General features: G+C 36.2%; 2 protein-coding genes across 2 annotated transcripts; one reads left to right on the forward strand and one right to left on the reverse strand.

Annotated features, from left to right (window-relative positions):
- The first annotated feature begins 19 nt into the window (after window positions 1-19).
- LOC112555783 (retinal dehydrogenase 2-like) lies at window positions 20-14147 on the forward strand. The gene is made up of 14 exons (XM_025224298.1): window positions 20-177; window positions 7000-7104; window positions 7641-7781; window positions 8060-8186; window positions 8378-8439; window positions 9035-9163; window positions 9392-9505; window positions 9672-9774; window positions 10156-10340; window positions 11171-11335; window positions 11555-11712; window positions 12092-12166; window positions 12455-12494; window positions 12879-14147. Exons 1-14 carry the CDS (start codon window positions 130-132, stop codon window positions 12909-12911), a joined length of 1485 nt encoding a protein of 494 aa, XP_025080083.1. The 5' UTR covers window positions 20-129; the 3' UTR covers window positions 12912-14147.
- On the reverse strand, window positions 13994-26953 carry LOC112555772 (very long-chain specific acyl-CoA dehydrogenase, mitochondrial-like). Its single transcript, XM_025224277.1, has 20 exons — window positions 26547-26953; window positions 25745-25841; window positions 25295-25391; window positions 25078-25142; window positions 24400-24508; window positions 24045-24139; window positions 23783-23914; window positions 23165-23278; window positions 22902-22984; window positions 22636-22730; window positions 22243-22346; window positions 21541-21645; window positions 21303-21389; window positions 20865-20927; window positions 20462-20563; window positions 20126-20223; window positions 19472-19544; window positions 18959-19031; window positions 17535-17683; window positions 13994-17264 (listed from the first exon to the last, which is right to left on the reverse strand). Exons 1-20 carry the CDS (start codon window positions 26618-26620, stop codon window positions 17127-17129), a joined length of 1953 nt encoding a protein of 650 aa, XP_025080062.1. The 5' UTR covers window positions 26621-26953; the 3' UTR covers window positions 13994-17126.
- Window positions 26954-27400: the final 447 nt, after the last annotated feature.

Below are 27400 nucleotides of genomic sequence, written 5' to 3' on the forward strand. Positions count from 1 at the left end.
CGCAAAATGAGTTCGCACCGCCTATAAAGAGGACAGGACGCCGCTGCAGCGGACACGTTCACGCGCACCAAGGCCTCGCTAACTGTCGGTGCTGCAGCTATCACACTTGCAATATTCAACATCGCAAATATGTCTGAGCCACAGCCTCGTCCAGACATTGAAATCAAGTATACTCAGGTAAGAATCCTATAAGTTTGTCTTCGCTGATGTGCTGGTGGAGGCATGCTTTTCTCCTCAACCCCCGCCTCCCCAACCACCACTGAGCTTGCATTGTACTTACTATTGTTACAATGATTCATTATTTTTCCTTTATCTGTTTGTTGTTGTTTTTTTATTTGTTTGTTTGTTTGCTTTCGGTTTTTTTTTTCAATAAATACAGTTCACAATGCGTGCATTGCATCTTTCAAACACCCCTTTCATTCTTAAATCAGTAGAAGAGCAGACGATCGATCAGGTAGAAAGATTCGAAAGTGGAGAAGTGCAAGGTTATGAAGAAAGAAAAACTGTCCACACGTACCAGTACATAAAGCTTTACCTCGATCAGTACATAAGAATCTGTTCATTTTGTAACTCTTACATTACATACCTTGTTAATTGTTTAACTCTGTATTGCGTACCTATAATTGGAGTCTCCTGTTGTGAGGGGCAGTCGATCGTTTGTGTTTTAACTATTATTATCCAGCTCCTAATAGTTTGTATTAACAGAGCATACTTATAATTAGGTTCTGGTGCCATTTTGTGTATGTACGTATATAAATATTGTGTAATACTTGTAAGTGTCATACACGAATTGCCAATCCATTATTGACAGGAATGCACACACACGTCTCAGGATTGTGATCGCATTCAATTATATCGATACATCTGTATCTCCGTTCAGTGTTTTAAGAGCCTGCAGAATGATCTGAGGAAATACCAAATGTTGGTGACAGATACATTCAACCGCTGACGAGCGGTTAAGCTGGTCGTCGTTAGTGAGTACGTGGGGTGGTAAACAGCTAGAGAGAGACGCACTCACAGACCATTCTCGTCACTTTTTCACGTTTGCCAACCAGTTCTTCCGCTGTCCACCTCGGCGTCAATCTCCCTCCAAATTACTAATAATTACTATTAATCCCCCTCCAAATTACTATGACCCAGCAAACAGAGCCCATGCACGTCCCGCATCCGTACACCAGGATGCGAACAAGGGACAGTGAAGCGCCTGACTCTTCTGTCTAGAACACGAGGCCCCACCAGAGAAGATACCATGGTAGTCTCACCTCCACCTTTCTCATTCTCAGTCTAGTGATCTACACTACGATCACCACACTATAGTAGCCAGCCGACGGACATGGACTACATGAAGAAATTCTCAAACATATTTGAATCGTCAATGAAAACACTTAATTAGCTAGGGTAGTAGGGTACGTCATCAGGCCTGGATTACTATCAGGCGAACTGGGCATATGGCTTAGGGCGCACACGCTGAGATCATTTTCGAAGAAGAAAACCTTTAATTTGTAGGTTCACATCACTCACAACGTGAATTTCTCAGTTCGACAGCAAAGGGCCCAGCGCCATCTGCGGTGCCGCCTTTCCAGTGTCCAGCGTCACTGCCTAGGTTAACCTGCGGGTTTGGGTAGTTTTGTTTTATATAAGGCTATATCATGAGCCAGCCCTGCAGGCAGATGACACATGCATAGAAAGAACAGCGTGCCCGAGGCGAAAGTTGAACCCAGGACAGCCAACCTCAGTATATTGGTAACAGATGCCAACCGTTTCACCGGCCAGCTAACCTGAGGGGAGACTATAGTATGTAGCATGTATACAGGTAACAAGTACGTGTATTGGTAAACAGCACCACCACATGCCTGGCTCACTTTTCGCCCATTGCACAGTCAGATAAGTTTCGTGCCTTATTGTGCGCAGGAAAACCGCAGTAGAGTTCAGGGACAACAACACTTACACGATTTTGATAGGTATATTTCTACGTTGTTATGCCACTTATTTTAAGGTCAGGGTTCTTTTTTTTTTTTTAGTTATTTGTTTACGGGAACTTTGAGCCAGTGGGCACTCAGCTAATGTCGCGATCGCAAAATCAATTAATGCGAGTCTATAGCTTTTCTTGACAAATATGAAATCAGTAAAGTTTTTATTCATTGTCACAAACCTGCGTTCTCGTCAGGACTGTGAATAGCGACGATCCACCTAGGGATGCGGATTTAACATCATTTTTAGTTTTGTATTTCTTTCTCATTTAATTAACATTTTTGGTTCAATGGGTGTATTGTGCGTAACGTAATTGTTGAATTGTAATGTTTATTTACATCAAAACTTTTCATTTTTAAAATCTGAAATTGCATCTGTATCGACTGTATGTACACAGTTTTAACGGATAACTTAATTTTTATTATGCTGAATTGACAAAACAGATTTGTAAGAAAGATTTGGTTGGGCTAGCTACCATGCATCTCCACCGAGCACGACATCGATACTAGTTCGGAAAGAATCTCTTTACAGTAAAAAGCAAGGAAGTAGAGGCTTTAAGCTTCATGCAATATGATAACCATGAGAACATTAATTGTTGAAGGTTTTATAGCTGACTTTTCTTTTGGTAGCGATATGGAAGAGGGAATTAGGTCGGAGTACTCGTCTTTCTCCAAGGGGCAACATATAGCCTGGCTGTTCACCACCATGGGGATAATTTATGACCTATCCTTGACCCACATAGTGACGCACCCCCACTTTGTAATTTTATAACCTATCCTTGACCCACATAGTGACGCACCCCCACTTTGTAATTTGAGATGCACGATTGCTCTCACGTATACTTGTACAATTTTATGAAAAGTGAAAAGACCATAAATCAGCTGTTGTCTTTTATTCCATTTTCTCCGCGCGACTGAAACAGCACCCCCCAACACGTACCCTCTCCCCATGCAGTCTCCTGCCTCTTCCCACGGGTACCCACACGCAGGGAGAACTGACGGCCCGCAATACAATATACTAATATACTGCTGAACACACGATGCTAATCCGGTACATTAATGGGTGACCTAGCTGGTTTGAATGAAAGTGTCATAAGAGAAATTTTTACAGAAAAGGGCATCATGAATGTGAGCAGTGGCGTAGAAATCAGGGTTCCAGCCGCCGCCTGACAAAAGATACTGAGTTCATGAGTGTCGTTCACTGTCAACATACAGTTTGCCCCTCCCTCAAAGCCGAGAATCTTCCAACGCCACTGTGAGGATCCTCAGAACCCTTTCCGCCAGAAGATCGGCCATATGAACAGATATCTCTCACATCCACAAAGAACACGTGTCCGGAGGAGTTAAAAAATCTCCTCGGTTATCGACCCCTTTCCTTTAGTGTGCAGACGAACTAGGTTGGTATATGTGCACGTTCAACGTCTGCCCTGGGTCGAAACTGCTACCCTGGCCCTGCAGCGTTTTATTGCTGTAGCTGGAAGTTAATATCCCTGGCTTGAGTTGCTGGTCCTACAAAGCCTCTTTATAAGAAAGCTTGGAAATCAACCTTCATGATAAACCCATGCAGTCTGCTTGCAAGATAAAAACTTGAAGAATTTTTATGGAAACGATTTATTATCCACTATATTTTAATTCTCTGTATCTTTAAGATTAGATTTTGACATGTGGGAGATAGATTTTCCCAATTCTACCAATCATTCTAAACAGTTAAAATTATAATAAAAGTCATGTCTAAACAAGAAATGATGAAAGTGTAAGTCTCTTGTAAGCAAGATTGAAGACTGAACATTAAAGGAGCAGTTTCAACTGATTGGATCATTCTCAGAGTGAGACAGGTGTTTTAGAAATGCATGTATTACAGAGCCCTCCAAAAACACGAGTTTTAATTGTGATTTAATTGTTCTGGACTTTAATGCAGTGGCAGACCAATTGGGCTCATGACTATCCCAAGTGGAGGACAGGAAGAGGCATTCAAAATATCTTTTGTCCTTTCATGTTTTTACTGCATTTTTTGGAAATAAAATGCTTGTATTTTTCTTCAATTAGCTATTCTCATATCACTTGTTTTCCCAGTAATCCTCTACATTTGCTCTCAACATATATTTAAGTGTATTTATTAGTTTTTGTCCTTTAGTTACTGAAGATATTCTGTAAAATGAGTATTTTATCTGCAGATAGTGAGGTGGAGGCATGTATTGCTTTATTTGTCCAATGCACCAAAACTCAAAATGCAATTCTTTAATTCTTTGCAGCTCAGAAAATCCTTATCCACCTAGAGAACATAGTCTTCTGCAAAATGTTAGCGCAGATAGTTGAACTTCTAATTGGTAGGGCAGTCTTACAGACAATTGTTGTGACTTCTTTAGTTCTTATCTGCTTTCATTTTAATCTCATGTCATTACTGTATATTGCGAAATTATAATATCATTGAACCATAAGCTAAAAATAGGAGACACAAGGGTTGCTGTCCTAGAAGATAACAGCTGAGCTCTCTGTCAAAGTAGCAGACACAAGGAATGCTGCTGAATGAAGACACAATGCTGCTGTTTAGGTGCATTAAAAAATTTATGATTTTAAGTCTCTTCCCAAATTATTTGTCCTCTCTGTAGTAATGCTCTGTGCAAACAAGTAGAACTGCAAAGTTGTGACTCCTGGTGCAAGTGCATAGAACATCTTGGATTTCAATATAATTGTCAGCAGCCACTACACTTTTATTTGGCTTCTTTTTTTAAAAACAAGTGTTGCCTTTTTTATGGTCTATACTTTTTTCACTAAACAGAAAAAAAAGGTTTTAGAAGTTGAACTACTTACTGCAGCTAAGATACATTTGTGTAATGAAGTAGTATGTGTACTTGCTACCTACCTAACATACAAGTAACATACAGATCCCCCAAATATTAATCATATGTTGGGTTTTTCCCCTGGTTGCCTGGGTATATTCCTGTCGCTAAGTCTTCCACTTTATAGCCAGCTTTTCAGTGAGTCAAGCTTATTCATGTGCGGTACGCGTAGTACAGCTCCTTTTCAGCAACAGTTGCACAGTGTTAGGATTTTGTCATCTGGAGACAGCAGTAATATTTGGAAATTTAGAATGGACAAAATAAACATTATACCAGTAAACATGCTTACACGAAGGTTGTGAATGTGCATAAGTTTCAAGGGCACATACAAATTGCTACACTGCTTTATTTATAGATTCATGTTTAGTAGTGAACTGCCATGACAGATAACCACAAACTTATTGATATTAATATAGTTTTCTTCCCATTTGCTAAACTGTTATGAGTGCAAGCTTCATGCTTGTATAGTCAGTAGCTTTGTATGAACTCTTTTTACCAGCTGTTTCAAGCAGTCTATTCATTAATTTGTGTTAATTGATTTAAAGGTGATATTTGCAAGGCAGATATTGCACTCTAAATGCTCCATATGAAGAAAATTTAATTCTGTATTGTCATAGATTATATGACAGCTGCTGCAATCTTATTAAAGCTCAACCAAAATATGGGCAATTTCTAATAACAAGAAGAAAAAGAAGATAAAGATTTGTGTAGTTCACTGTTACACATCATGCATAAAAATACACTGATTTAATTTCTTTTTTTAAAAAAGGAGAAATATATTATAGTAGTGGGACACTGGATGTTAAACAATACAGAAAACCATCATCAGACAACTAATTAAACACGTCACAAACTGGAATGAACTTCCAAAGCAATTACAGCTAGCTGACTTTCAGGTTTTGGTCATTGCTTGTTTACAAAGTAGCAATTAATATTACTCCTAAATCTTAGAGAAGATCCTTAAAGTAAATAATATTAATACTACATTAGTGGTTGACAACAATAACTGCATTGAAAAAGTTTGTATATGAATTGATAAACAGGCAATCTTGATATTTAAACTCTTGTTGATTTCCAGCATTAACATTTTTTTTTTAATACCATAACCTACTGCTCAAACGTTAGCTCCAGCAAATTATGAGCCCATTCATTCATCAGTGAAGCACTTGTACAGTATTTAATAATGCCAGCTAATTGTATTCATTATACAAGTTTTTATTAAAGTGTGTGAGAATGTTTATGCATGTGTGTGTGTGTGTGGGGGGGGGGGTTTGGAGGGATGGGGAAATGGTGGTGTAAATGAAAGATTGAAAGAATTTGGAGTTACACCATAAAATCCTAGAACAAATAATAACAATAAAAGCTGTGTTAAAGAACACTTAACATCATACTGGTATTTCTTTACATTTTTGCTTCTATTTATTTTTAAAAAACGTGTATTGTGTGCGTGCATGAGAAAGAGAGGATTATTTAGTTCTTTCCTCTTCAGTCACCTGACCACAACATTGACAGAAATAACAGTATAATTGTTTTTTTTAATGGTACTTGATGGTATATTGTGTTGCTGAGTACCTATATAAACCCAGCCAGCTGGACTGGATCGTTGCCAAGAATTAAGAGTTTAATGTAGGTCAATGTAGCACTCATAAAATTTAAAAGCAAAAATAACTGCAAGCTATCTACAGCCAGCCAGCCAGCCTGGCAAAAGATGTGTCGTCTACATTTTCCAGATGTTCTGCACAGAAAAGATGATAAACAGCAGAAAGTTTATCCTCAGATTCCTTAGCTAATAATCACCCTATTCTAAAAACTAAATTTGGAAGACCTTATGGCACATTCCACTGACCTTATGTTACATGCCACTATCTTGAAAGATTTTGACTGATCATCAGGGCAACAGCTGAGTTTTATGAAGGAATTAGAAACTGATGTTTTGCAGGCTTGTAGTGTAAGATAACAGAGAAGAAGAGATCAAAAATTAGTTTGGTCATGTGTGAAATGTAAGATAATGAGTATGAAATTTGCAGGGGTGTGAGGGGAGAGGTGTGTGAGCATGTTTATGCATGTGTGTGTGTTGGGGTGGGGGACGGGAGGAAATAGTGTTATAAATGAAAGATCGTTTGACAGGATCTGGAGTTACACCATGAAATCCTAGAGAAAGTAACAATTTTTTTGTTGTCTATTTCAAGATCTTCATCAATAACGAGTGGTGCAACTCAGTTAGCGGAAAGACTTTCCCCACTGTAAACCCATGTACAGAAAAGCAAATTTGCATGGTGCAAGAGGGAGACAAGGTAGATATAATTTCTTGATATCTTTCAAGAGTTGTCCATGCCAATATCATATTGTTTCCTTTTTGTTTTTTGCACCTTTGCTGTCTTATTAATAATGTAGCAACATTTCAGAGGGACAATTGTTTTCATTCAAAACATTTCCACAACAAGAAGAAATGTTTTCTTTAAAAAAATTAACCTCTTTATGTGAAACAAGAATTATTTTTAGACCTTACTGACATGAAGCACACCTGAATGCAATGTTACATTGGCAGATAACTGCAAAAAAAAAAGGCATATTTAAGCTCTAGGAGTCTGAAATAACTTAATAACATGGGATTCACCAAAACCCTTTTGGCATTCACAAATATCAAAAGCTACATAGAATACATAGGTCATAGTACAACATTGGCAGAATAGCAAATGATGTATTGAATACATAGTACAAAAGGACCTTAAAAGTACATGAGACAGGTGGAGAAAGGGATAAACTCATTAACAAGAGCTGTTGATCTTGAGGGAGAGGACAACAAGTATCGCTAACTTCTGTCTTCTAGCCTGATGTCGATGCAGCTGTGGCAGCAGCAAGGGCTGCTTTTGCTATTGGATCTGTCTGGCGTACGATGGATGCCTCCAAAAGAGGGCGGCTCTTGAATACATTTGCTGACCTTCTTGAAAGAGATGTGGAATACCTGGCAGTAAGTATTTATGTTTTGACTTTACTTAAGTGCTGGGACTTTATGTGTAGAGTGGTAAGACTTAGGAAGCTTGTTTTTGAGAGATGTATATTTTTAATTATAAAATTTTTGAAAAGATTTCACATCTCTGCACGCACTCAGGTTTTTGGATTCTTCTCATTATTTCTTAATTCAGATGTATTGAGGTGTATAAAGATGTTTATGCAATAACCATCATAGATAAGTAAGATGGCATGTGGTAGCTCATAATACAACATCGTCATTTTTTACTTCAACAGAATCTTGAGACTCTAGATAATGGCAAACCATTTTTGGATGCCGTTGAAGACATAAAATTCTCTGCTAGTGTCCTTCGATATTTTGCTGGCTGGTGTGACAAGATCCATGGAAAGACCATTCCTGTTGGTGGGTATACGCAAGAAATATCTGATATGGGCTTCTTGATCCAGGTCATTTGTGTGTGGTTTTCTAGTTTTATTGACAGGCATGTCATAGGGATTGTCAGGCCATGTGTGTATGAATGAAGATGTATGTTAAAAAAGAAATTGATCATGAGGCTTTTAGTGAAATTAAACATTTTCCCCTTTTTTTCACAGATGGCAGTTTTTTCTCATATACCCGTCATGAGCCTGTTGGTGTATGTGGACAGATAATACCGGTATAATTGCTTTATTAGCCTCCTAGGATCTGTTTCCGCTGATGGGTCAATTAGAATTATCTAGTCTCAATGGGTCACACACAAAACATTGATCCAGTTAGAGAACTAGGGATATATTTCTGATGAGTTATAGTAGACATCTGTTGAATCAGTAACTTTAGTCAGACATAACATTAAGCCAAGTAGTGCTGGCAGGTTAGCAGAACAAAGCACTCATTAGTTTGTTACAAAATAATTTGTAAAATTATATTTTTTTAAAGTATCCATGGACAATGCCAATGTGAGAGCTTTTACTATTTGCCCATAAACCATTGATTAGTTAGCAAACCTACTTTTGTGGAAAATAAATTGCAGACCTGTTAATTTCCATAATAGAAACTGCAATGTCCAATCAATTCAACCTCACAAACAAAACAGAAGAATTGGTAGCTTTGTTTTGGGGAATTAGTTTCTTTAATCCAATTTAAAAATAATTTTGTACTTGGGTTAGCCATTGAAGCTGATAATATCCTATATGCTACTTAGATATTAGTTATATTGACACTTGATATGTGTGCAATATTTACAAGTTATATTGTTTAATTTTTTTAAATAGTGGAACTACCCAGTTCTGATGTTAGCCTGGAAGCTGGGACCAGCTCTAGCTTGTGGAAACACAGTTGTGCTCAAGCCAGCAGAGCAAACACCCCTTTCTGCATTGTATTGTGCCGCACTTTTAAAGGAGGTGGGATTCTTGTTACTGTGTTGGTCAAATGTAGTTTGATAGTCAGCATGTACTAACCACAAAGATAATATTGATTTCTTTGTGTTTTTCAGAACAGTGGGATAACTGATTAAAAAGATGTTATTGCAAGTCTTTGTCTTTGGGAAAAAAACTTTTGATAAAACATACAAGTCTTTCCACTGACACAGGAATGCATGGACAACTGAATCTTTATGACTGTCTTAACAGGCAGGCTTCCCACCTGGTGTGGTGAACATTGTTCCTGGTTATGGTCCTACAGCTGGTGCTGCCATTTCTGAACACATGAATATTGACAAAGTTGCCTTTACCGGCTCTGCAGAGGTAATTAAACGATGAAGCTGTGGTCTAAACACATTTGATTCTTCTCTAAAAAGTTATATTCTAAAAAGTGCTGACTACTGAAAACACTAGAAGTACCATTAAATATACTAAGATTTTTTTTTAAATGTAAATGAAATACACAGGAGAAATGCGGTCTTGTTGTCAGGTGGGGCGACTGATTATGCAAGCTGCAGGACGTAGCAACCTTAAACGTGTTACTCTTGAGCTGGGAGGAAAATCCCCTCTCATCATTTTTGCTGATACAGATTGTAAGTTCCAAAACAAACCCTAACAATGTCCTAACTGTTTGCCTCTTGGAGTTATTTGATGAGTGGAGGCTAGAGCTGGTACACTTCTAAACTATCTGGTCTTTGGGATTATTTGGTTAGTGTATGTTAGGACTTGTACTAAACTTATCTGGTCTTTGGGATTATTTGGTTAGTGTATGTTAAGACTTGTACTAAACTTATCTGGTCTTTGGGATTATTTAGTGTATGTTAAGGCTTGTACTAAACTATCTGGTCTTTGCATAAATTAAAAAAGTATGTGGTTGTGGGGAAGGGTTAAGTTTGTATTTTTCATTATGATTGCTATCTTTCCTAATTCTTTGACAGAAATTTTTAATCTGCCTTTGAATTTTTATTTTTCAGTGGACAGTGCAGCACTCTGGGCACATGCAGCTTCCATGAACAACCATGGACAGAATTGCGTTGCTGGCTCAAGGACTTTTGTCCAAGAGGCCATCTATGATAAATTTGTTGCAAAGGCAAAGGCCCTGGCAGAAAATCGCACTGTTGGTGATCCCTTCAAAGCTACAACCATGCAAGGTCCACAGGTAATTAAGCTTAGTAATGTTACGTGTTTCATGACACACAGGTCACAATTAAGCCTAAGCAGTCACATTTCTTCACAAGCATTTTTGTTCACAAATTCTTATATTCATGTCTCTAAATTCTGCCCCTTGAAATGGGCATTTTACTCTTTTGAATAATGTGTTTGAAGCTTTCCTTTTTTTCCATGGCTATTCTTTGCTTCATTTTGATTACAGTAGTAACCTCATATTCACTGGTAATACATTCTAACACCTACTACAGTTCAATGTAAGTGCAGATAATGCTGAACACTATATATATATAAAACGGCCACTAATTCAAATAGTGAGAATGCTACAAGCAGAAGGGAGTCAAATTCTGTAGGGACGTGGGTACAGGAATGAAAAAAGATGAGTAAATTACTGGACATGTTTGTTCTGCTGAATTTCACCAGGTTATGGCCCTTTCTTGCTTAGCACATTCTGAAATTTATGAACCATATATTTCTGTAATTTTCCTTTTTGGGGGGGTTGGGGGAGAGGAAGTAATTGTGCTTTACAATGCTTAAGAGATCGAGAAGTCACACAACAGTCTGCTAGGCATGTATGCCATACTTTCTTCATGCACAACACACATGCACATGCGTGTGCACATACACAGGGTAAGGAATGCCAGAGTAACTGAAGACAACCACCAACCGTCAGCCCTGCCAAGTGTTGTAACCAGAGAGAGGTATATGTTACAGCCAAGATTTGAATCCACAACAATCTGTTCTTGCTGTCATGGTCACAGGCACTTTAGCCACTGTGCTACGAACTGCCCATAACTATATATATATTTCATGGCTTGACAGGTGGACCAAGAACAGTTCCAGAAAGTTATGGACTATATTCGATTTGGACAAGAAGAAGGAGCTAAACTGCAGACAGGAGGTGTAAGAGTTGGGGATAAGGGATTTTTTGTCAGGCCTACAGTATTCTCTGATGTGCAAGATGACATGCGCATTGCTAAAGAGGAGGTATGTCTTATTTACAAATATTTCGTGATTTTCATGAGTTTTATAGTTAAAGTATCAGTAGATATTAATAAATATCATTATCTGGTACTTTTAACTCCATTGGTTTTCTCCAAGCAAGTGTTCCTTTTTTTAGGAAATAAAATATTATGGTTAAGGTAACTTTGCTGTAGACCTCCCCTACACAAATAGTATAGTATTCATTTCTTTTCTCATTCTCAGATCTTTGGCCCAGTACAGAGTATCATTAAATTCAAGGACATTTCAGAAGTGGCTGAGCGTGCCAACCGCACCTGCTATGGGCTGGGAGCTGGTGTTATAACAGATGACATTAACAAGGCCATCACTCTTGCTCACACTCTGCAGGCAGGCAGTGTTTGGTCAGTAATTGTTTTGTTGACTCCTGTGTTTAAGGTTTGGACTTTGCTTTGCTCGGTTTGTTTACTTGACTTGTAGGCTTAACATTTAGATGCCTTCATTCATTTTGCCAATAGCAGATCAGAAGGGAGATCGAGTGTATCTGATCAAGAAAAGAATGTGATGGAGTGTAAATTATTTCATGCTAAAAATAATTTTTGGTATAATGTGTAAGATGTGAGGGAAAAGGCTGGCTGACAAAGAAACTAGACATATCACCCAACCTCAGATAGCAAAATAATAACAAAAATATTAAAGTCGATCATTTGCCACCAGATGTCTTTACTTTGATTGCCTATCCTCCACATCAATTTTTGTCATATTTTTTAATATGTTTTTCAGGATCAACTGTTATGACATAGTTACACCACAGACAGCATTTGGAGGCTTCAAGCAGTCAGGCCAAGGAAGAGAACTGTGAGATGATCTTAACTTCCTTTTAGAGTGTAGTTAGATCTATTTTTCCACCAACAGTTGAATATTTTAAAGATTGAATCTTTTAAATAGCAATCTTCATTATATGATCAGATCATGGAGTTAAAAAATTATTTTCATTTCTCTTTTAAAAAAGTCATTAAATGTGATTGAGTGAAAAATGATGATTCTTTAATATAACAAAGAGAATTGTATTGTATCGAGCTTTTATATTGTTTAATATAACAAAGAGAACATTGGTGTTTTATAGATTTTTATATTACTTTCCAGGGGAGAATATGCTCTGAAAGAATACACAGAAATCAAAACTGTAAGTGTTCATGACCTTGAATATGTCCAGCTGCAGACATAGTCGTTCAATATATTTTTGAGCTCCAACAATTGATTATATTAAGAGTTAAGATTGCAGTGTGTGCGTGTGTCTAAAACCCTTGCCATTTTTCCCCTTTCTTTTGTCAATTAAGATATACCACATGTCAGTATCAAGAAGGTAATATTCCTTGTGTTGACCTAGCCAGGTAAACACCGTGTTAGCCAAAATATGGCTTGTCTCAATATCCTTAAAAGCTTGGTTAAAGTTCATTTGCAGATAACTTCAACACTTCATGTTTATGATATACAGCTAATGCAAGCTTCTTGTGGGTGACACATTAATAGTTGTTATAACGTTTCTGTATGATTGGTTGGTTTCCAGGTGACCATTAAACTTCCAAGCAAGAATTCCTAAGCTTTTGAACATGAATCAGCTGTTTGACAACATCATATTTGTTTGCTGGGACAAAATGGTGTGTGACGGGCAACCTAAAGTGAATGGAAACCAGAAGCGGATCATACATTTGCAACTGCTTCATAAGTGGTGGTGGCATTGTTAAGTGTTGATGTCGTTTAAGGCATAATAACCTTACTATATTTTATAATTTTTTAAATTGTTAACATTATATCTTTTGGATTTTTCCATCTTGTATACGATGAAAAAGATATCTACATGAAATGAGATTGGCAAAAATTTTGTTACTCATGTCTTTAACAGATGTGTACATTCACACACACACAAACAGATGTCATACAAAAAAAAGGATAGAAATATGGAGTTTACATTTAATACACAGGCACATATACACATGTATATCTACATTTAACATTTTAATACACATTTGCTTACATGCACGTTTATAGATGTACACCAGAACTAGTGCCTTATTATTACAGGTACTAACATAGTACTCCTGTAAAACAAGTATTAATTGGGGTTATTATAATAATATTTCTTTGCCTATGAAGAGCTGGTCAAAAGCATCTTGAAGGAGTATTTTCCTAATCTTAGCCCTAATAAAATGAAGGAGGCCGAGGTTGTATTTTATTTTACTGGTGACAACATCTTGCTTTTGCAGTTTGTTTGCTTTAGGGACTATATGAAACATTCTGACCAAAACATTTCAAGGAGCAGAGCCCCAGCTAACATGATCAGAATGTGTCTCATGGTCTCCACTTTATCAAAATGATTCTTCAGTCAACTACTGTTTCTGGATTTTACTCTGTGGACAATAATTAGACACATCTTCCAGTCATCTGGTAGTTTCATTTGGAGAATGCCAAAAGTACTGGTAATAAATCTTGCAGGTGAGATGCTCAGGAAAATAGCACTTTTCTTACACCAAATCATTCAATAAGGTGGGTTTGGATCATTGCTATATGAGCTGACTGCACTCATCACAGAACATCAAGTGTGTACAGATTTACTTTGTCTATACTCAATTCTTCCTAGGATGTTTTTGATCGGCTCCGATATTCGTTGCTCAATATTTGTAATTTTTTTTTTACTTTTTACATCTTATATCAGTTGTTACTGCTGTAAGCATTATCCATTTTTAATATAACATATATGCATGTGTTATCACTTATTTTTTCCTAAACTCTGACAGAAGTCCAGTTGGACCATATTAAATTAAATGTCTGGAGGAAACACTACCTGTATTTTTATTTGTAGTGTGACTGGCTTTTCACTCAGGATTTTCTAAACACGAAGATCCCATTAAATCCAAATAATAAATTTCAGACATTGGCAAGAAGAATTCATTTATTTCCAAGTGACATTGCACTTGATGGCTGTCACTTGACAAGTGCTGATCTCACATACATTTGCAGATGCCACTACATGCACTACTGCATAATAAAAAATAGTAAATTCATCTCTTTGCGCCCACACACACAATGCATGCACACATACACTACACACTACCCAGTCAATTCAGACTTTCTCAGGGTGGCGCTGCCATACCAGATGGTGATTGAGAATTGTCAGTACACTCTCAATCACTGCTTGAGAAAATTGGACCAAAATGTCCCTCACTAAGACTGAGCTTTTTCATCTGGTGCAGAAAGTAAAGTCGTTGCTGGGCCTTCTTGATGATAAACATCACATAGTTGTAGCCTATTTTTACTGCACTACACCCTCAGGCGATCTACCTCCAGATGGTATTAAAATTCATTGCTGTCCGAGATAAACCTTCCTCACAGCGAACTTCATTCAAATGAAACTGTGAGATGGTGAGACTGTCATTAAACAGACAATACAGTAAGGGAGAGAGGATGCAACCTTGTGTGCCTGACTGAGCACCAAGGGATATTTAATAGGGTATTATTGACTATCTTAGGTTGGTTTAAGAGGCTGTGAAGGATCCAAACTGGGAATGACCAAAAGCTGACAGTTTATCAAAGAATGATGGTGTTGAAGAGGGAGCTGTAGTCTACAAAGAGGCAGCATGCATAGGAGCCAGGGTTTCAAGGTGCTGGAGGACAAAGTGAAGGGCAAGACAGCATTGTCTATCGACCAACTGGCTTGATAGGTAAATTGAAAAGGGTCCAATTTTCCTCTAATGGTGCATAAGAGATGTCTGAAAATTAGAGCTTTCATCATGAATGATGTCATGGGTCTGAAGTCATTTAGTGATGTCACCATGGTGTTCTTTGGGATGATTGATAGTCATAGTCAGTTCCTGCCATTATAACTGCTACAGTGGCCCCCTCAGACACCCACCAACTGCAGTTCCAGTAATTTCTCACTAGAATCATAACCACTATAGTGGGGCCTTCAGACTAACTGCAGCTCCGTAACTTCTCTCTAGACATTGCAGCGGCACCACCATTAGTTTTTAAGCCCTTCATGGCTTGTGAAGATGGACTCCTTCTGCCCCCATTATCAAAACTAGGAATCAATTTTTTTCCTTAGCCACTACTTCAGCAGCTATGAATATCACAAGATTTTATGTGGCTGCAGAGATAAAATAATGCATATTCATCATTATGATATTCATTTTTGTTTATTTACACAATCTTTTTATTTACATATAATTCTTTCTTCTTTCACGACATTCTTTTTCAGACACACAATAACAAAATATTGTACAGATTGCATTTATGGCATTTCTGATGTACAAAGCTGTACATCAACTTGTGAACCCTGTCGTCACAAATTATACATAAATATAAAAACAGCTGTGCTTGTTAATTTCTGTCTGCATCTCTATGATATGGTCTACAAAACATCAGACTTTTGAACATTCTGGATCACATCTAATCACATATGGTTAATGTCACCAACCAGGGAAGAAACCAGCACCATTTGCTGAGAAACTTGTACTATCACAGTTTGAGCTTGTTCCAAAAGAGAACTGAAAACACTTCTCAACAAATTGTGCTAAAGTAGTTAACAGAAGGAATAAACAAACCTAACAGGCTTACACAAGGAGCTATGCATCTGTCCAACATTTCACATTAAAATGTGAACATCATCTTTAAAAAACACTTAAGTGCGCTTGCTGATTCAGACTTGAATTCAATTGAACCTAATGGCTGCACTGTTGAAAAATTTATTTATAGAGGGGAAAATAGTTCACATTCCAATTCACTAATTGCCATATTTAATTCCAGGTTTCCATATTTTTTTTCTTTTGGTTAATAGAATCTCTGAAGCTTGACAGCCAGTTTACCAATATATTTAGAGAGGCCCCCAAATGCTACCATCACTATGGCATTGGAAGTCCCACTCATCCAGTGCAATGAAAGAATTTTGACAGCCTTCGGCTATGACTGGCTTTTGACATTTCAATTTATGTTTATCAGTAAACAAAGAATGTAGGAAATGTAAAAAACAGATCAAAGTTTACAAAACAGCTGTCATCACCGGAAAATCAGGGGAAAAAAGGACATTTAAGTACAAATGACAAAATAAGAACAACTCCACAAAAAAGTTCTCAAATCTAGCATTCTTGCTGAAAATTCAACCACTCAATCTAACGGAAATCTGTTGAATCAATATGGTTTTCACTTTTGTGTCAATGATATAATTCATGCCATCTTGCAATTAAAAACTGTCATACTATAAATAAAGGGACACAATAATATATGTTATGATTTGAGGACATTAAAAATAAAACATAAGACATGAAAAATTAAGATCAGAAAAATCAAACAAACATTGGAAAAAGCCAATACCATAAAATTCTTTGTTGTCATGTGTAAAGTTAATGCAACTTTGGAATACAAATGGTTTTTTTGGTAAGCTTAAAAAAAAAAGAATATTTTTCACGATTATTATTCTTTTCTATTGTTTTGCCAAAAGCTTTGCTGCTGAACATTGAAGCAGTAATCAAATGTACAATATTTGTTCTTTATGACATGAAATGTCTATCAAATCTAATATGAGGTTTGACAATATGGTCTTTAACACGGTACCCAGATTGTACTCAAAGATGAAAACATGCAGCTTGTAAAAAAAGGAATGCAATGGATCAATGCCTTATCAAACCTGTACATAACCTGTACAGCATTGTGTACCTGTTTCAGCATTATGAAAGATATGTACCCACAAATAAATATGAGGACACCTGTGTAAATTGTTAGTCTGAGGTACAATTTAGCTTCAGTTCAGAATTCTATGACATCAAAAGCCTATAGGATGCACAGCATATGTGCCACCGTGAGTTACGACTTGTTTGGAAATCTTTGACAGCTTCTCAAAGTTTTTATGTGCCTTCGTGCTTGAAGCCTGAGAAAGGTTCTGTTTGATCCTTTCTGAAGCCTGAGAAAAGAAATCAAACAGCTGTTACATCTATATAAAGATGCTTGGAAATCTACAAAAAAGAAATTTGGAAATATGGCAACACCCATCAATAGAAGCATAAATCTTTTAAAAATATTCAAACACAAATCACGTTTTACAATTCAATTTATAAACAATAAACACATATTAATTTTGTTCTTAAATATAAAATGCACTAAGTTAATGCCATGTACAGGCATTTATATTTTATGAAAAAAACCACTTAATGGTAAAAAAGCATATAATCACCTCATCACACCAAACATCACAGATCAGTTTTTCATGTTCCTTTGATGCCAGATTCTTGTTTAAACTACGTGATGTGCGAGACAGCACAGACACCATGGCATAGATGTCAATGGCAGAGTCCGCAACTCTCTTCAACACAAACTGTTCCTCTGGAAAAATTATTGGAGTTTCATTAATAAATATAACTTCACGCTGTTCAAGCCCGAGTTTATTACAAGCTGGCTGCAATATGTCTGGAGTTCTTCATTGGCTCCTCTTTCTCCATATCCAGTTTACTCACTGTCTACTCTTCTAGAGGCACCTTTATTCCTTGGCAGACCACAATATCTTACATCTACCAGAAGAGCCCAACACAAAATTTTGACAAACAATCCTTCACTTATGTTGAGCCCAAAATATGGACCTCCTTACCATTCTCAGTTCAAATCATTTCAAGTTTTAAGAGGGTGTTAAAGACTTTCTTGTTTCAAAAATTCCTCTTGTGTCAACTCTGTTCTCACTGTAGTCCTGTGTTGTCCATGGTTAAGAAGTATGTGTGTTTTGAGAAAAAGAGAGTACTATCGCTAAACACCCTTGCCCTATTCAAGGCCTGGCAATATGAAGTACAGACAGCCTGACCACAAGCTGGAATTCTGTGCTATATGAGTATTGTTATCAGTATTATTAACTTACATGTCAATTCTATTCTACATGAAAAATTAGATCATACCAAAGTTTCTTGTTGACAAGTCAAACATCCCCCAAATTAAAAACTTTTGCATAAAAATAATACTTAATATCTTAAAATGTCTGCCCTTTGCCAAACATTTACTCCTATAATCCCCCACATATCCAATTCAGTCACCTTATTTAAGCCCAGAATTAGTTTCCCCTAGATATTATAAAATGTGGTGAGTGTTCCACAACACTGTAGATTCACCTTCTTCTTGATATGAATAGCTACACTAACCTGAACACAATAAACTCTTTTCTTTTGAGACCATTATCATTATTCTGTGTATTTATATTTTGAGATTGTTTGAGTACATGCTGTGTTGAATCATGTTTATTCACCTCAGTCACCTTAGGGTAAACATTTAGTACAACAGCATTCTATTTATGCTTCATGGTACATAATCTTATCTGTGATTGTCCTTTCATGAACTTAGTTCTGGTATTCCCAAACCTCCACTGTTGACCAGTTTTACTACAGTTTTTCTGTTTATATGGTTGTTTTCCATAGCAAATAAACTTATACCAATATCGCAAGATCTAAGGTTCTTCTACATCCTGATCTGGTCCCATCTCCCTTTATTGCAAAATCTTTGTCTTTAAGAAAGAAGTTGTTGCATACCTTATGTTTTGGTGCCATGCATAACCTTGAAGAGAAAAGCCCAAAGAGCTAGGATACAGTTCAAAATAAGTGTTTTTTAAAAAAATCTTACCAACAATATTTTTGTTGAACTTCATAAGGAGATCTTCAATAGTGCCACCAAATTCTTCCACAGCTCGAGCAGTCTGCAACAAGGATAATAGTAATAAAAAAAAAAAGGTCCAATAATTTAACATACAATATCATGATTTCTTGTTCTGACAATTCCAGCCCTGATACTTTTGTATTAATATCTTACCACCTTAAAGACCTTACTGAGTGGTAACATATCACACTCAAAAGACACCTTTCGCATCATGTATTAATGCCTTGAACACAAAATCGCAAGGAGAAACAATTAAGAATCTTGAGAAATTAATAAAGATGATTTCCCTTGCCAATTCAAATCTCCCTCTGGACAAAAACTGTGTGACACCTCAACATGTGATTATTAGTAGACTGCTCCTAGTAAAGGTGCCGAGTACAGTATCTCTGTTAATTCAAGTTGCACTGAATCTCAAAAGCTACATTCAAGAAGCAGCTAGGCAATAGATAAATAGACAAAGAAAGTTGAATATCCTCATACTTTGTCTGCTGACTCTTTCAGATCTGGGTGAACATGCTCAATTAGTGATGGACCAGAGCTGATGCCAACCATCCTGAAACAGCAACAGTACATTTTCTTTTGCAAAAAATAGACATTTTGTCAAACACATTTTTTCATTTTTGTAAATCTTGTTCGCATAATGTGTGATCTCTATTAAACAGTTCTGGAGAAAACTTAAAAAACCAATGAGCATGTTTCCAATGTTCAAAAACATTTTGTTGCAATATTTTCTGGGGAAATACACTATTACAAATATTTCACATTCACTCTCCCACCTACATCCCACTGTATATTTGTAACTGCTATACAATCATGACCAAATCACAATCATGCTCTGTCTACAACTTGCTCAGTCATCTCTTTATTGTCATGGTAACTTAAGCAAAATATTTGCAGCAGTAAAATTTTTCTGATTTAGAATATTTCATGGGATGTTGTATTTCTGAGAAGCATCTTTCACATTTATAAAGAACCTGCCAACCAGACACCCTTTGTGCCACCACTGCTGTGAAGCCACACTTACCCTCAAAAAAGAGGCTTCTCTTATTTCATTACACCACAGCTCAACATACATCTTTCACCTTTGTGCCCTCATATTTCATTACACTGCACCTCAACATACATCTTTCTCACCTTCGTGCCCTCTTGGCTCCAACCCCCAGCAGAGTGCCCATATTTGCAGCTGGGTTTTTTAGAGCTTGTTGCAACTGCTTTAATGATCTCCCAGCATACTGCAGGTCAGAATAAATTTGTAAAGCAGACAGAATCAAGGCAAACAATAAATAAATATTAAAGTTAAAAAAGGGACATAAAAATTGAGAAACATATCTCTGCACATTGCGATTCCTCAAGCTCTATTTTTTTAATTGATGTATTCCTTAAGTAATGTCATCTCAAGTTGAAGCTGAAGCCATGAACATTTATAAAAATAATCATCACACCAGGATAATATTTTCAGTAACCTCTTACCTGTATTCCTGTCAAGGCCACAAACAAACGAAGGATATCATTTGTTCCCTCAAAGATACGGAAAATACGAATGTCACGTAAGACTCGTTCCAAGCCACATTCCTGAAAGAAAATGAATTTATAGCATTTCCATCAGGAAATTTAATTCTTTCTCCTGATTAAAACCTACTTTTGTTTTCAACCTGCATAGTGCAAACATCTATATATAGTGGGAGTGGGGGTTGAGAAAGAATAATTTGCAAGATTAAATAGTATCAAGATTATTTTGTTTTCTTACCACTACAAAAAGTACTTTCATTTGTGGCCACTTTTCTGCTGACACTCAACCAAGTCCACCCACCCCACCTTACTCTTCTACTTAGTAGAGATGTGTACAGCACTGAAATTTAGGCCTGAAACTCACCCTCATAAATCCCATACCACCCAGCACCTGGATTGCCTCATCAGCACAATACCATGCTGCCTCCTGTTTTCAGAGGGATGGAGAAAAGAACTGAATGATTATATGCCCACAAGCAATTCCAAAAATTTCTGACTGTTCATAAAAAACCCACTAAAACAGAAGATTTTATATATCTTAAAAATTAAATGCTTGTCCCTTCTCTTACACCCATCTTCCACCCTTAATATATTTCAACTTTCTGACCTGTCAAATCCAAATCTGTACTTCTTTTTCTCACATATAAACACATTCACATGCATGTTCTTATCTGTACACACGCTAGATTTAAATATAATAAATTATGCATGTGTTTGGGGAAAAAATGTCACCCTTCAACATTTTTATTTAAAAAGAATAATAAATTTGTGATATTGTAAAACCTGACCTTATGATACTCACTGATGCAAATACTTTGCTAATGGCTGCTTCAATCTGAAATTCTGTAGAACCCTGGTCCATGTTGGCTGACAACATGTATGCCATGGACTGCACGAAGGATTAAAAAAGTTCCATCAGTTATTTTAGACAGATTTTGTACATATCACTTTCTTGTGCTCACAAGTTTTACACATTTTTTTTTGTTTAAATTTTTATCGGTGATATTAGACTTCTCATTTGCAACCAAGCAGCAGCTCACCTCTGTGACATACTGAAGCATAGTCATGCGGGCAATTTTTTCCTGTATGGCACCAAAGGAGCTGATTGTGCGTCCAAACTGACTTCTGCTTCCTGCATGTTCCACCTGGAACATAAGCAAACCCAACCAAGTGATTTTTGTCCATAAACATATGCATCACATCAAATATAACTCAATAAGTTTATTATTGTTGATTCATTTACTGAATTTTGACAGAGGTCTTGGAGTGAAATATAAAATTTGCTGGGAAAAAACTATAGGCAATGGAGCAAGCAAAGCCTACAGGATAAGCCACTACAATCTAGGTAAAAACAAATAAAAATGCCAAATATTTTTAAAACAATAAAAAAAAATCATCATAAATAAGAATGATATTATGTTACTAATGTTTATGATAAAGAGAATGAAGCCCATAAAAACCTTTTGTTGAAACACTAATTTATGGTACAATCAATGCATGTGTACTTAAATATTCTCATGCAATGCCCACTTACATGATAATGCATTTATAGTACACAGTGAATGCTATTTTTTAACAGGTTAGAGTGGATGAAAACAGTGTTTTAGGACAGCCATATTGTGTTAATAGCCAAGCTCCTGTACACTACTCATCACACTGAACGTAATGTCAAAATCTTAAAAAATCAAACAAAATAGACAAAAATTCTAATGTCTGCAGAAGAAATGATGAAACTGACTCACAGCTTTGGCGATGCAACTTTTCATGGTGCCAGACAAAGCTGCTGCCATGCCAAAGCGTCCATTGTTCAGGATATTCATAGCTACCTTGAACCCCCCACCCACACCTGCATAAAGACATTGACCCTTAGTTCATGTGATAACTGGTTAACAGCCATTTCATGTGACAGTGAATCCTAACAAACCTAGAAATGCATAATTTTATAAAAATAAAAAAAATTTAAAAGTGTCTTGCTTCTTCCTTTCTTTTTTACTGCTTTGATTTTTTTTAAAAACCAGTTTTAATATGAACTTTGTGCAGATAATAAAACTTATTTTTGGGAAGAGAAGTAGTTTGTATTTGGATTTTCATGGTCATCCTCTCAAAGAATTTTGAAATTCATAATAGCACTGTACCTCCAAGAACATTTTCTACTGGAACTTTGACATCTTCAAAGAACACCTCTGTTGTGTTAGACGCCTTAATTCCCATTTTCTTCTCTGAAGGCCCACTGTCCAACAAACATTAAAAAACAAAACTTACCTCTCACACCATATGTGTTCATAAAAAAAATGTGAAAATAAGAACATGGTAATAATAAATAAGCATGCAAATGTATGAGTATGTGTGTGTTAATACAGCACTACATACTCAACTTCAAAGGTAAGTTTTTATAACGTACTTGCTAACTCCACCAAATGACCTCTCCACAATGAAAGCTGTTACTTTATTCTTGGTTTCTCCATCGTCACTTATCACTGGAGTCTGAAATGTAAAACACCAAACTTTCCAGAGTCATCTATCGGTTCACTCTGTAAACATATACTAAGCACTGAAAAGACCAACTGCTCTAGGTACTTCAATGTACTATTCTTCTGTATAAAAGTTGTAGACTTAAATATATGTACATGGCTCTTCCCAAGCAATAGCAAATGGGACAGCTACCTGTGCAAAGACAGTGAAGATTTCAGCCAGTCCACCATTACTGATCCAAATTTTGCTGCCATTTAGGATGTAGTGTTTTCCATCTGGAGATGGAATAGCTTGGGTGCGAATGGACTGTTTAGAATTTGTTGTAACAAAAATTGCAAATTTCTTAAATCTGTAACACCTGTCAAATTGGTAATATATTTGTTACAGGACTGTGATATATCTATTATAAAGCACTAACTCTTGATACTTTAAACTCATTTACTTTCTGAGCACATCAAGCTTGAATGGTCCACTTGTCCTAAGTCTTCGATTAAAATTATTCTGAATATCATGGTACAAACTTTATGCTTGTAACATTAGGGATCTACAGAGGTTCAACAACAGAGAGGAACCACAATGAAAATAAAAACAAACTGGAAAACTTCAATGTCAGCAAAGCTATTTCATAACCTGGAATTCCTTTACCAGTCTTGTCAAATACTACAAATACAACAAAGTTGCGCAAGATTTTCCATCCAACGTGAAAACATCAAGCAAGATAAACAACAAATTTTATGAAGTTACACAGTGAACTAAACCTCTCATTTTTTGGTACAAAGTTATCACAAACTAAAAACCTCTACTGCTTACACTGGCATCTGAACCACTTGTTGGTTCTGTCAGGCAAAATGCTGCTATTGTCTTCCCAGCAGCAAGCAGAGGCAAGTACTTTTCCTTTTGTTGTTTATTGCCAAAGAGCAGAATCCCCTTAAAACCAATTGACTGAAAAGATTGAGGAAATCCAAAATATATCAAACTTTCTCGCATACGCATATCTTACTACCTAGAAATCCTATCACCTCCTAAAAAAATATTTAAGTGGAAGTGTCAACAAATGAAAGAAATAGTTCACCTGGTGGGCACCTAGTGTAATACTTAGTCCAAGATCATGAGCTCCAATTATTTCCCCAAGACGTGCATACTGTGTATTATTCAGTCCAAGACCACCTGTTAGTTAAAAGTAAGCAAATGTTAAGCAAATCATTTCAAATGTTACAGTTGCCTTATTAATTTATCTATTTCATGGATATCCTGTGATGGTCTTGCAACAACTATGCAATAATTGTGGCATTTTTGAAACACATCTGGAACAAATTCATGAGACGAGCTACAGTTACTATTAACATTACACGTGCCTTTTCAACAAATTACAGTTATTACTTATTAACCAATTATAACAGAAATCAAAACACAACAAGGATACTTGCCCAGGTGTTGAGGGACTTGCAAACCAAAAGCTCCCAATTCTTTCAACCCTTCCATAGTTGCATCGTCTATTTTTTCTAAAGCATCATTCTTTAGTGCGTCATTTTTTTCCTGAATTATTAAAAAAATGAAAATAAAATTATAAAATAAGTGACCTTATGAGCTTAGCCTTTTCCATTCTTTGGCTCTCATTGATTAATTGATTATTTTCTTAATTTAAATTCTAAAGTTAGCATCGGCTGCTTCTTTATATGGTTGATGTGTAGCATCAGTACGCTTTCATATCAAAATGGTATGAATATTAAATGGTATGGTAGTGGTAGATTACATGTTCAAGTAACATTGTCAAAGAATCTTTATTTCCCTGTGCAAGCATTGATGGCAACAAGAACAGAGGAATGATTTATTTTTCATTAAACACTCCACATATATTAAAATGCCTTGAAAGTAATATGGTATTTTGTATTCTAAGAAGAGCTCCAAACTGTAAAATCATTTAATGCTCTTTATTTGAACTATATATTATGCGGCAGGAGCTAAGGTAATCTCAAAACATTATAGAAAGATGTCATAAACTTTACGTCTTAATATACACATGAATGCTTGAGTGTACTTGTATATGCATGCACCTGTATAATATGTATGCCCACATGCACATACATATTTAAGAAAATACCAACCTCAAAGAACTTTGCACATGGATCCAAAAGCATCTGCAGTTCTTCAGCTTGTGTTGGTGTCAGAACTATAATAACAGTAACATTAATAATGATAATGATTGACTGTTTCTGCCACATCTAAGATTTATAAGGTGGGAAACTCCTCCAAAACAATCTTTTTTACAATTTGCTAATGCTATAATAAAATGAAACAAGACTGATTCAGCAGTCCAAGTACCTTCTGGAAAGGGAAGGATTTCCTCTGTGCTTATCTTTCCTCGAAAGAGGTTCATTCCAAAAGACTTAGATTCTTCCGATGCTGTTACTGTGCTTCCCTTAAACATGATATAAACAACTGTCTTGTTGAAATACTTAATGAAATTAGTGATATTGGTTTCACATTTTGACACATAAAATTTATTATAGTGTAACAGCAATAACGAAATTAAAAAAAAGATTGAATGAAAGATAAAAATATATGTGATGTTATTTTTCACATCAGGCAAAAAAGCTGCAAATATAAAGTGCATTTCAGGAAAAATAATCCTGGAAATTCCTGCAGACTAAAAGCAAAATAAATCAACTAATGATATTCAAAGCATATTTATGCAACTTGTTATTTCTAGAAATGTAAAAATGCAAGAAACACAAAACTGAAAATAACAAAGATTGAAAAAAAGGGGTGCACCTTGTCTGATTTTGGTGTGGATTTTGAATTCTGTATTTGTACTTGCGTACTGGCACCTGCAAAGCATGTCTGCTTCAGCTGAGAACCTCTTCTCAACCTTTAAGCAGGACCAGAATAGGAAGTACAGAATGTTCAAGTTAACAAGAGTAAAATACACATACAATTTGTGTCCTGAAACTACAGCTTCTATTTCACAAGTACTGTACCATTTTTCAACCACAGATCCAGGAGACATACAACAACTATACATGGTAGCTTTTATTTTTTATTCTAAATTTTTAACTCAGAAAATGCCAACGATTTTGCCCAGAGATTCTAAAGCTGTGTGTAGATCACGGATGGAAATATCTATATAACATCTATACACCACAACCCATGTAATGAAAGAAACAGCTGTAAGCATAATGAATATATAATAGCAGTTTGTGCATTATTTACTTTTTACAGCTTTTGGTATCATTCCTCAATCTGTTACAGAAATAATTTACAATTGGAAATTATTTGTAAATCACCGAAGTTGTTACCAACAGCTATATATAGATGAAATACAGACATTAGGTACAATATACGTTATGCTATCCGACTCTTTTTTATTTCCTAAAATATTTCTCATTCATGAAAAGTATAGCTTCAAGAACGTGAACAGGCCAGAAAAATGATGTACACGTACTACGTGCTAAGAATATATGGGTCAAAGTCCAGTCAATCCGAAAGCTGGAAGGCGTTCGACGATCGAGCCCACTAAAACACTTGTAATTTGACAAGAAATGTCAATTAATTCGTTTATAATTCGTATATTTACCTTAGAAAGGTATATCTGCTATTGTTTTGCAGATGTGATCCCGATCGGATGAGGTAGCATGTTGTGCGAAACATTTTCTTTGCTTCTCAAGTGAAAATTGCTGTCTTTGTAGTGTGTATATTTTTACACAATGTTTACTGTCCAAAGGTTAGCCTCTCCAAAGGTACGTAATATCCGGTGACTAAATCCGACAACTTCATTGGCTGATTGTTTGGTCTAAAAAAAAATCGGACCAGGGATATCACTTGTATCTAAGTTCGTAAACTAACGCATCAAACGTTTACTACCAACACAAAAATAATGCAAAATTATAATAAAATGAGATTTTGTCAGAATGATTTTGTATAACGTTCATAAATAACGTTAATCTTTATCTAATCCGTAGAATGACATAATAATCAGCCTGCACGCGAGTTTTCCTTATCAAAGTGCAGCTTGTCTTGAATGCATATTACATGAGTTTTCTTACATGCTATCTAAGCTTGCTAAAATAAACTTTCAACTTCATTGGTTGTGTAGATTGCGGGGTTCGATTTCTTTAGGATCACTCTAAGATGATACTTCAATCATTGTCTAAACGCAGACCTGTAAAGGTTGACTTTTTTGTTACCAGTCTATACGAGAGCTCTTGTATTGTCTTCACTTTTCTCGACAAATCCCAGTTTTAGCAACTGGATCACCCGAATGGTATGGGCATTTGGTTTTAAAGAGAAGATGTTCATAATGCATGCAGGTTAAATAAAACTGTCAGTTACACTTTTTTTTTGTTGCAGTAGCAGATGTTTGTGAGATGTTCTTTGTAACATCCAGAGTTTATTTTTTTGAATTATCATCCATAGTTTAAGCCCCACCCC

Source organism: Pomacea canaliculata, linkage group LG14, assembly GCF_003073045.1.
Source record: "Pomacea canaliculata isolate SZHN2017 linkage group LG14, ASM307304v1, whole genome shotgun sequence".
Classification (NCBI taxonomy): Eukaryota; Metazoa; Mollusca; class Gastropoda; order Architaenioglossa; family Ampullariidae; genus Pomacea; species Pomacea canaliculata.

What these genes read in the sequence shown, in the direction of transcription:
- LOC112555772 (XM_025224277.1), bottom strand. Translation starts at nt 26,620, where the DNA reads ATGTTTCGCACAACATGCTACCTCATCCGATCGGGATCACATCTGCAA. An exon ending in TTACACTAGGTGCCCACCAG is followed by an intron (nt 23,915 to 24,044) that starts GTGAACTATTTC and finishes CAATCTTTTCAG; the next exon opens with TCAATTGGTTTTAAGGGGAT. An exon ending in AAAGTTGCATCGCCAAAGCT is followed by an intron (nt 21,646 to 22,242) that starts GTGAGTCAGTTT and finishes CTTATGTTCCAG; the next exon opens with GTGGAACATGCAGGAAGCAG.
- LOC112555783 (XM_025224298.1), top strand. Translation starts at nt 130, where the DNA reads ATGTCTGAGCCACAGCCTCGTCCAGACATTGAAATCAAGTATACTCAG. An exon ending in TATGTGGACAGATAATACCG is followed by an intron (nt 8,440 to 9,034) that starts GTATAATTGCTT and finishes TTTTTTAAATAG; the next exon opens with TGGAACTACCCAGTTCTGAT. An exon ending in CATTTTTGCTGATACAGATT is followed by an intron (nt 9,775 to 10,155) that starts GTAAGTTCCAAA and finishes TTTATTTTTCAG; the next exon opens with TGGACAGTGCAGCACTCTGG.